Source organism: Papaver somniferum, unplaced genomic scaffold, assembly GCF_003573695.1.
Source record: "Papaver somniferum cultivar HN1 unplaced genomic scaffold, ASM357369v1 unplaced-scaffold_93, whole genome shotgun sequence".
Taxonomy (NCBI): domain Eukaryota; kingdom Viridiplantae; phylum Streptophyta; class Magnoliopsida; order Ranunculales; family Papaveraceae; genus Papaver; species Papaver somniferum.
The window spans coordinates 62,673-73,172 of record NW_020652415.1 but is presented as its reverse complement, the minus strand read 5'-3'; the positions used below and the strand labels follow the sequence as shown (position 1 = coordinate 73,172).

The 10,500-nt window shown below is 37.8% G+C and overlaps 2 protein-coding genes across 2 annotated transcripts; both read left to right on the top strand.

Annotated features, from left to right (window-relative positions):
• Positions 1-904: 904 nt before the first annotated feature.
• On the top strand, positions 905-5,350 carry LOC113346108 (sec-independent protein translocase protein TATC, chloroplastic-like). Its single transcript, XM_026589685.1, has 4 exons — positions 905-1,340; positions 3,314-3,612; positions 4,284-4,574; positions 4,912-5,350. Exons 1-4 carry the CDS (start codon positions 1,043-1,045, stop codon positions 5,119-5,121), a joined length of 1,098 nt encoding a protein of 365 aa, XP_026445470.1. The 5' UTR covers positions 905-1,042; the 3' UTR covers positions 5,122-5,350.
• Positions 5,351-5,829: 479 nt separating this feature from the next.
• Positions 5,830-8,464, top strand: LOC113346109 (nicotinamide adenine dinucleotide transporter 1, chloroplastic-like). The gene is made up of 9 exons (XM_026589686.1): positions 5,830-6,250; positions 6,355-6,456; positions 6,582-6,688; positions 6,817-6,865; positions 6,979-7,088; positions 7,272-7,366; positions 7,459-7,547; positions 7,637-7,731; positions 7,840-8,464. Exons 1-9 carry the CDS (start codon positions 6,163-6,165, stop codon positions 8,074-8,076), a joined length of 972 nt encoding a protein of 323 aa, XP_026445471.1. The 5' UTR covers positions 5,830-6,162; the 3' UTR covers positions 8,077-8,464.
• Positions 8,465-10,500: the final 2,036 nt, after the last annotated feature.

Below are 10,500 nucleotides of genomic sequence, written 5' to 3'. Positions count from 1 at the left end.
TCTCACACAAATCATGTAAGATGTTTCAATGCAATTTCTACATGATCATCTTTTGACTTATTATATAGTTTCCAACAAATACATTGTTTCCAACTAAACCCGTCAAGAATAATGATGAACGTCGATAAAGAAAAAAGCTTCCATCACGTATTTAGAGAAATAGATAAGCGAGTTAAACTCGACTCGAAATATCAAATGTGTATAATATAAAAGTCAATATAGTTATACGACTTAGTCTCATTAGAAGATAGAATAGAACAGAATAGACTTCCGAGTGATAGAAAAGTTTTAATCTCCACATACCTTTTGTTGATGAAGTTCCTCCAAGCTCTCCTTAGTAGATATCCGTCTTCAATCGATGAACATCGTGAAGTCTAAAGCCCAACTACACATTCTATCATAATCCGAGACATAACTATAAGTAGACTAGAAATCAAGACTTAAGTTTTGATCACCTAAACTTGACAAACAAGCTTGAGATAGCAACGCTTGCGAATTCGACCGAACAGTGCTCTAACACGATAAAAAGAAAACAGACATCCAAAATTTAAACAAGAAATAAACAATAAATCAACCAGTAAATCTTCTCCGACACAGTTTTAATGAAGAAATCTCCGACAACATAAATTCGATGAAAAAGTCTTCTCCAACTATTGCCCTCCCTATCACTTTTGAGAAAATCAAATCTCACATCGGGATTAATAAAAATAAACTCTTATATACGAAAACGAAAACACGTTCAAAGGATATTTTGGGTAATACGAAAATACCAAATTTCTACTCGGCCTCGGAGAAGCCCACTAAAACATAAGATAGCCAGCACCGTGGGTCGTTGGTGTTCTCAGAAGGTATTTTCGGTATTTCCAAAAATCAGTTCATTTGAAAATATCTAAGGTAAACAATTGACTTGAGGCAAGGAAGGGATAATTTTCGGTATCCAACCATCCATCCCCCGTCCGTCCGTCCGTCAGTCCCTCCCTGAAATTCCAAGCAGGAGATAGATCGAGTTAAGTTGAAGGGCCAGTAGCAGCAGCAGAGAAAAATGGCGGCAAGCACTAGCGCCGTAATCTCTCATTTGCAGTCCCGCTGCTCCGGCAGCCGTTTCGATCTGGTTACAAGAAGACAACAACCACAATTACTAAATTCTCTTCAAATCGACCGAACAAAGAGAAGATTACTGGGGATTCATTGTTCAGACAATAATAATTACAACAGTATTAGGTTTGGGTCTGATAAGAAATCTATTCGACGATTTCGTTGTTCAGCGGTCGAAGATTTAAAAGAGCAGAAGGCGGAGCCGTTGGGCGGCAGCAATGGTTCAGTTATTGAAGAAAGAACAGGTAATTCGAACTCAAAGATTAATTCGTAGTATAGTAGCTTCTTTGAATGTCAATTGTGACTTAAAATGTCATAAAGATGTATTTTCCTTTTTGGTCGTGGATGTATTTTACATAAAAATATTGGATTAGGATTACACTAAAATGATACACGAAAGCATCTGAAAGATGTGTTTGAGATGTAAGAGAGCCTTCCTTCAGCTTGACATATATCCCTAACCAGTATGGAGCTTGCCAAGGTTCCGAAGTACTTATCCGCAGAGTCATAGATGAGTTGTCCAATACTTTGTTTTCTGGATAGTAAGGTGTCCAATACTTGCTTCATTAGAAATAGGATACATAAATGCATCAACAAAAATAAAAATAAAAAATTGTTTTCATGCGCATGTTGGGATACTGCAGAATTGTGTTGGTTATGATGTGTTGGTTATGGCCTAGTGTGAGCTGGAGCCTGGAGTTAGGTTTATTGCATAAGCCATCAACTGCTGAATTTATAAGTTTGAAGAGATCAGCTTTAACTTGTTATAGACGCGGGGGCATCTATACTTCCGGAATGCCCACATAGTGATAGTAGTTTGAGTGTTTGAATTAGCAGCGACAGCATAATCATGAGGGAATTGCGCTAGCCATTGTGCCAGGGTTGGAGTCTGGATTATATTTTGTAGAAGTCAGAGACAACAACTTGCCGTTGTATAAGGACAAGATTTGGATAAATGATAGATAGTACTCTGTACTCACTTTGCAAACATAATGGAATTAACAAAATGCATAAATTTAATAAGTTATCTTATTTCTGAAAGGGAGCGCATTCTGTAAACATTTCCAAGTGAAAATATGTAATACCCAAGGTAGCTTTTCATGGCACACATTCAACCATACTCACTTTCAGCTGTTGTAATAAGTCCTGATTGTGGTTCATTGATTAGCTGGGTGTATTTTGATTCCACCATAAGATGTCCTGATTTTTGTACGAATTAATTTTATTTCCCTGAATTATTGTTAAAGACCTCGCTTGTTATTTCAGTCAATAGTATTTGAAATTTTGAGCCTTTGAGTTTGAGCTGCTCTATTATTTTGAGGTCCAGAGAGAGAGATAGTGGTGTCAACCAAATGTTTAACTGAGCGTTTGTGATGGGTTTTTTGGAAGTTACAAGAATTGAACAACACAGTCAAACAGATAGAACATGAAGTTGAATTTTGAGAAAGTAAATGTATCGAGTTCAGGTTCAAACCAGCATTAATCTATAAACAAGTGATTATAAGTTTTAAGAAAAATATCACAAAAGTCTACCTTTAGAAGGACACCACAGTAACTAATACACTAGAAAGGAGCCCCTAGGAAAAGAAACACAAACTAAGGACTGAAGCACCCCCCTTGGAATAGAAGCTAGTAAAATATTCCTAAATAGGAAACATTCATAAAGATCTTGGGCGTCTACAGTGGGAAGAAAAACACAATTGCTTTCTTTTGGTGAATCCTTATTAGTGGACATAATTTGGATGCTTAGAAGCAAAAAAACAGGTCAATTTCATAGTTATACATGTATTTCATTTCTTTGTGGTGCATTGGTTTCTTTCCGAGTTATTTAACTGAGTATGGTAGTGTCCATGTTATAAAATGCTAACTGGTATCTCATGGGTTGGAACCATCTAGTTGTCTATTATTTTTTTGTCAATTTTAATAGAATTTTTTCTTTTTATAAAGAAATAGTTTGAACAACCTTTCTATTGGTCTGACGCGTTTTGCAATATACAAGCACATCGAAGACAAGTAAACTTATTTCGTTGGGTTCAGCTTAGTTAGATTTTGAAGCGATTGTAACTGAATAAAAGTCGGGTTTCGTTTTGAACCAATTTCAGCAGGAACTTGCTCCTGATTTTGCAAGATGTATGCACAATATGCCCCTGCATCAATCCGTTTGGGAAAAACTGGACATGCCATTTTTTTTAACTTTATCTTCTGTTGGAATTGTCAGATAATTCAGAGGGCGGGATCTTGCAAAATGCCAACCAAGATAAAGAAGGCAGCCCTATTTATAATTTTCTGTATCCTGATAAAGATCTGCTACCTGATGATCAAGAAATGAGCATATTCGACCATCTAGAGGAGTTGCGCCAGAGATTATTTGTTTCTGTTTTAGCAGTGGGGGGTGCTATGTTAGGATGCTTTGCGTTTTCCAAAGATTTGATAAGGATTCTCGAAGCTCCTGTAATGACTCAGGGTGTTCGCTTTTTGCAACTTGCTCCTGGAGAGTTTTTCTTTACAACTTTGAAGGTTACAGCCAAAACTTTCTCTATCTCATTATTTCATTTGTTTCACTTGTTTCAGCACCCTAGTAAGCAGTAATTTTGGGGAAAAAAAGACTAAAAAAGTTTTTGCCAAATTATTTACATATCAAAAAGAAAGATAATTTGTGTTTCTTTTTCACCACAGTTTTTTTGGGCTTAGAAGTGGTTAGGCCAGTCAGATTTCGATCTTGACTAGTGATTAGTACTAACCTTTTTCTTTCATCTTTTTTCTTCTATTTGAATACCTGCTTCTTAGTGTTTAACTTCCCTTTACTAATCTCAAACAATAAAACATTAAGAGCAGAAGCCTTGTTGATGTGGTGGTATCCTTATCCCAACCAAAATGTGGTAGACAACTGGTTATCTGGAATTTGTTTTGTCTGGCTCCTGAACCCTACTATCATACTGATGAAGCCAACCATTATTCTGTTATCTGTCTACAGTATTCCTTCTTCTATGGGGAGTTCTCTGTTTTTGGCTTAACCACTTTAACTTAAACTCCTCAATTTCGCATAAGTCCACATACTTTCAGTTTAGCCTTCTATCTCAAAGGTTAAGGTCCTCAGTTCCTTGGTTATGCTTGAATGTGTTAAACATTATTTTATATTGCAGACTTGTGAATAAGAGGAGCTTGATTGTTTTTCTCTACCGTGTTAGGTATCTGGCTACTGTGGACTGCTTATTGGAAGCCCTGTTATTCTTTATGAGATAATAGCGTTTGTTCTCCCTGGTCTGACTAGATCCGAGAGAAGGTTCCTGGGACCCATTGTGTTTGGCTCCTCAATACTTTTTTACACGGGCATCGCCTTCTCCTACGCTGTCCTAACTCCTGCAGCCTTGAATTTCTTCGTTAGCTATGCTGAAGGAGTGGTGGAATCCTTGTGGTCCATCGACCAATACTTTGAGTTTGTATTGGTGCTCATGTTTAGTACGGGATTGTCTTTCCAGGTATTAATATTTCTTTATAGAAGCATAGTACATTTTTTATGCATTATGGAGAAATTAGTCATATTCAGGATACATATATGGATGACAGAATAGACACAAAGTGGGACATATAATGTTCAGGATTCTGTGATTGATAATCTTTTGAGGATTCTTTTTATAACACCCACAGATTGAATTTATATGTGAATTCAAGGTTCCCTTTTTTTCTCAGCTTGTTTTGGCTGTTTGAATGGAAGCTCTACCTAAATGCAGTCTTAGAAAACAACTTCAGGTGTTTAGTCTAAATTACTACAGGTTTCCGAGATGTTATCCTTTTCCCTTTTGTTTCATTTTGCAGGTTCCTGTCATACAACTCCTCCTTGGGCAAGTTGGTTTGGTGTCAGGAGATCAAATGCTGTCGATTTGGAGGTATGTTGTGGTTGGTGCTGTGGTAGCAGCTGCAATTCTGACCCCATCAACTGATCCTCTAACACAGATGTTGTTAGCTGGCCCCCTCTTGGGTCTGTATTTAGGTGGTGCATGGACTGTAAAGCTGATAGGGCGCTAAACTCAAAACCTAGCACAACCCGTTACCACCTAATCACTAAGTTTCCCAAATTAGGGACGGCTAGTGAGTGGTTAGACATGTCATATTATATGTAACATACAACACAGGTTAGATAAAATTTATTTGTCTCCATCCTTCTCTCAAAAATCTACTCTCTGTATTTGTATTCTAATAATTGTATCCTTGTAACAACATTTATATCCTCATATTTATGTTGTTTAGATATGAAGTCATAAAAAACGAGTCATAGTCCGCTGTCTGTAGGTTTACGGTGTCTAGATGATCACTTGGTTGTATGCACCCGAGTCGGCCCTCCTCGGATTGTATTGGTATCAGTAAGTGCTAACAGCCTAACACAGGATCCGGTGACAGTATTTTTGAACACCCGTTGAATGCAAATTCGACATGTGAAGTGGAACGATCAGTGAAATGAATCTTCTTCCTTTTCTTGTGAAATGAGTGGCAGAATCAATTTTTCAACCAACTTTTTTCTCGTGGGGCATGGAATACTAATGGAAGGCTTATCTCATCAGATTTTTTTTCCTTTTCTCTTGAAAGTCATAGTCCTCCTCTGATGATGATAGCCTACACCTCGAGTTGTACAAGTAAAATGACATGCTCTCCCAACGGCAACACACAGCCGTACGCAACTCTGACAGAAATTATCCTACGCATCAGAATGCGTGTAACAACAAAAGTTTCATAACTCGAGAAACGATGAATAATTCGTGATGTCACGATTCACGATCAGACTTTCTGTTTGATATTAAAATGGGAAAAACGGCGATTATTTTCCTCATCTGATCGCGTTACTGTGAAATTGCTTCCTGAAAATAGAATCGTTAATGGAGATTTCATCAGTCTCTGTTAACGAAAACCCTAATTTATGAATTCATTTTGTTGATTTTGAATCCTCGATTAATCTGAATTTCATTTCTCAAAGATACCTTTTTGGATTGCCATGCGACTCTGGTTCTTCTCTGAAATATCTCTCTCAAGAGAGGAAACCCTAGAATTCACATTAAACCCTCAAATTGAAAGATGACTGGTGGTGGGCAAGAATCATCGTCTCATGGTGGTCCTAGTACTAAAATCATGTTATGTAATGCAGCTGCCGGTGCTTCAGCTGGTAATCAATTCTCCAAATTCTTGATTTCAGTTTTTGTAAATTTCATTTCTTTAATTTGTTTATAAATTTCTTTAATTTGTTCATTTCTCCAATTGTCATTGTAGGTGTTATTGCTGCCACTTTTGTTTGTCCATTAGATGTAATTAAGACAAGGTTTCAAGTTATTGGTATTCCCTGCAAGCTTGTTGGTGATGGTAGTATTAGAGGTACTCTGATTTTGACTTGTATTTTTGATTTGAGTTTGAACAAGATTTTTTTTTTTTTTTGGCTGGATTTTTAGTTTGAGAGTTCAAATTCATGAGAGTATATTAAGAGTTGGAATGAAATTCAGGTAGTTTAATTGTTGGGAGTTTGGAAAAGATATTCAGAAAGGAGGGAATCCGTGGGATGTACCGTGGACTTTCTCCAACTGTCTTGGCATTACTTCCAAATTGGGCAGTGAGTGTTATCATCTTCGACGAGTTAATACTGGATCTCTGTTGGAAATTTGATTGGTGGTGGTGGATCAAACACATCATAAATTCTATGTGAAATTTAAATCCTTTTTGTCTTGGTTTTGGTTTCAGGTTTACTTCACGATATATGATCAGCTTAAAAGTTTATTATATGAAGACGGTAAGTTAAATGAAGTGTTTCATAGACATCATCAGCTGAAACTAACGACCCTTTACCTTGAGATGTCTCAAGCATTCTAATCACTAATTCTTGAATTTGTCATGTTTGTGTAGTTGGGTACCATCAACTCTCAGTAGGAGCGAACATAGTAGCTGCTGCTGGTGCTGGAGCTGCAACCACCATTGCCACTAATCCTCTTTGGGTTGTCAAGACAAGATTCCAAGTATGCCAGAAGTGATGATGATGTTGTTGTACTTTATCTTGCTTAAAAATCTATCTTCTTCCTTGTGTATCAGATTTTTGATGGAAAATACTTGTTCTGGCTGTGCCATATTTTCTAAGAATAATGTTCGTAATAGTTGAATTGCTTATTTTCTTATGGTAAAGGTTTGTGTCTCTGTTTCAGACTCAAGGAATGAGAGCTGGGGTGGTACCATATACGAGTACACTGTCAGCTTTAAGAATAATAGCTCAGAAGGAAGGAATTCGTGGATTATACAGGTGGTGTATCGATTAATCCTTGTAACTGTCTGGTCTGGAATGAGAAACTAATTCTAACTGTCAGGTTTATTGCTTTTATTTGCATATAACAGTGGTCTTGTACCTGCATTGGCTGGTGTTAGCCATGTTGCCATCCAGTTCCCAGCATATGAAAAGATAAAAATATACCTGGCCAAACGAGGTACTCATTTCTCTACTTTTTCCAAAAATTTCTCTTCGGTGCGATTTTTTTTTTTTTTAATCTTTCCTGAATTTACTCGATGACATCAGATAACACTACCCCTGATACACTCTGCACGCGGGACGTTGCTGTTGCCTCATCAGTCTCCAAAGTAGCAGCATCAACTTTGACATATCCACACGAGGTGTAAATTCTAGATAACGACGTGTTTATATCATGTGCAACTATTTGTGTTGCCAAAATTAAGCTGATGTATAACTGGGTTTGTCATTTCCTTCTACTTCATTCACAGGTTGTGCGCTCAAGACTTCAAGAACAGGGGCAGCATTCTGAGAAGCGATATTCTGGTGTGCTTGACTGCACTAGGAAGGTATTTCAGCAAGAGGGTATCCCTGGATTTTATCGTGGGTGTGCCACCAATCTATTACGGACTACCCCAGCTGCCGTCATCACATTTACCAGCTTTGAGATGATTCACCGGTTTCTGATTAATGTATTCCCTTCTGAATCACAGCCTCATGCGCTATGACAGATATACAAGGAGATGCATATAACCTGGCATATATAGTGATTGACCCCTGCTTCATGGGTTCATTAGAGTTCATTAGAGGGGAAGCCATTGAATTAGGGTTTCCTTGTTTCATGCTGTCAAATACTCGTTGACATTTCAGTTTGGTAAAGAAGTTGAGCATGTTTTGCCTATCAAAGTGTTTGAGAGATGATGATGACGACGACAAATTAAACGATGTTATTGGTTTGATAATAGTAACCCTTTTCCTCCACGTTCCGAATGCATTAAAATGACAGTGGTTCTGTAATATACATTCTTTCTATGTAAGAAGCTCTGATTTTAAATTTTAATCAGTCGGCTATTATTTACCATGTCCAACATGTTTGTTTTTGCTGCTTGTGCAAAAGTTCAACTGTTTCAACTGTCACTCATTTACTAAACAAATGTTCATTAAGCTTAGTCATTATATTTCGAGATTATCAAGATAAACTTGACTCGAAATTCTTGTCTGTGCATATTAGTCTAAATAGTTATGCGACATCTTCTTAGATGATAGAAAAGTGAATATATCTTGAGATATAGGTGGTTCAGTCTTCACTTATCTTTTGTTGATGAAGTTATCCGAAAGTTTTGGTGGATCTTCGCCTTCAAACGGTAAAACACAATGATGACTGTTGTGATCCTCTATTTCTCAACTATATTTCTATCCTAGTCTGAGACTTAACTAATTGTAGACTAGAAATCAAGTATAGTTTTGACAACTCAATTTGACAACAATCTTGAAATAACAACACTTGTGAGTTCGACTGAGCAATGCTCTAACAAAACAGATCATTAATCAAGTGCGCATTCCTGACTCTAGTACCTTCATGAAAAAGCTCAGACACACTGACATAGGCCACAATATCATCCAGGCCCTCAACTGGCTTAGTATGACCGGTCCGGCAAGTAAGCACAATGATTGTGCGTTACAAAGTTGCAGGCCAAGTCAGTGTACAACCAGAATGGCACAACACTGAGTAGACTGTCAAGTGCTAAGAATGGCATAACCTCGCAGGGCCAGTGAAGCGCAAAGGTGGTGCTATACTGTAAAGACATTTGGCTAAGTAATGAAGCTTATTGCCCGACACAATGAAGCTTCATTGAGGGATTGGCAAGACATGGCCAAAGTTGACAGATGCAACATGCGATATCGGCATTGATGCATATCCATTGAATTGAGTTGGCCCAAAATCAAGGATGATGCAAGAGTGAAGAATAGGCTAAGAGTTGGTCTATGACATTAGTTCAAGGCTGTCCAAAGATTGAACAATGCAAACAAGCTAGTAATGCAAGAGTGGCATTACTATTGTCAAGCAAATTGGCTCAGTGAAGCATATGACACATGAGCAACCAGAATGAGCTTAAAGAGTCGGCCTCGATGATTAAAGCACAACGATTTTCCGTGCATTAGCTTAGAGTGATAAGCATGCAGGGCCAAGATGGATGAGCTTTGGAGCGAGGCAGAATTCAGTAAAGCGCAACAGTTGTGCAATAAGGCTCAGGTGGCGGTTACACATTGGTTATTGGCTTCACAAGCGTTCCAAAGGTGCGAGATAAGTTGGAATGGTTATGAAATGAGTTCATAACCTTATTAGAGTGTCCCTAACCATTCAATACAAGTGTGGATTCAATCTGCATGACAACACAAAAGGTGGCAGTTGAAAAGCAGATTTGCGGTCATGGAAACTACCATATGGAACACATGGCTGTTCCATGCAGGTGCAAGCGGTTTCACAGAAGTTTTGGCCTGATCCTAGCATGTATAAATAGCTTAGGAATCAATAATGTTGGTGTTGTTCAATTGGAGAAGAACCACTGATTTTATAGAGAGTGTTAGGCATTCACCAAGAGGATGAATGGCCTGTTTTGGTCCATGAGATGGACTGTTTTGTATAATCTTCCTTAATGCAATAAAATGGGTTTGTTGCAGTATTTCTTTATGTTCATTATGTTGCTGATTTTTGTGCATTGATCAATTAGTTTGATGCATGGCAAACATCTTATGCCTATGGGGGCATAAAGAGTTAGAGAGAAAGAAGAAAAGACTCATGTTATGCAATGCCTTATGAGTGAAGGCAGATGCGTACTTTAATGCAAGTATGCAAGTCTGAATGATTTTGGGTGAAGTTGATTCAGTGAACCACAATCATTGCCGGTCATGTCCCATGAAAATTTTAGACGATTAAATGGGCGTGTGACAGCTGGTATCAGAGCTGTGTTTAGGGACACAATTGCTGATTTTTCTCTCTTTTACTCAAGTTGGCATCATTTGTTTGTCAAATTCAGTGGTGAATTGTTTGGGTTTCACTAGTATGGAGACTAGAAGAATTTGGTCTTGTGTGGAAATATCAATTGGAAAGAACTTTGAAGCTTGAAGTAGCAACAAGGTAAGAAAGTTCA

Bases quoted from the DNA above. Each gene is read 5' to 3' on its own strand.
- LOC113346108 (XM_026589685.1), top strand. From the start codon at position 1,043: ATGGCGGCAAGCACTAGCGCCGTAATCTCTCATTTGCAGTCCCGCTGC. The intron at 1,341-3,313 runs GTAATTCGAACT...TGGAATTGTCAG, and splicing joins AGTTATTGAAGAAAGAACAG to ATAATTCAGAGGGCGGGATC. The intron at 4,575-4,911 runs GTATTAATATTT...TTCATTTTGCAG, and splicing joins GTACGGGATTGTCTTTCCAG to GTTCCTGTCATACAACTCCT.
- LOC113346109 (XM_026589686.1), top strand. From the start codon at position 6,163: ATGACTGGTGGTGGGCAAGAATCATCGTCTCATGGTGGTCCTAGTACT. The intron at 6,457-6,581 runs GTACTCTGATTT...AATGAAATTCAG, and splicing joins TGGTGATGGTAGTATTAGAG to GTAGTTTAATTGTTGGGAGT. The intron at 6,689-6,816 runs GTGAGTGTTATC...TTTTGGTTTCAG, and splicing joins CATTACTTCCAAATTGGGCA to GTTTACTTCACGATATATGA.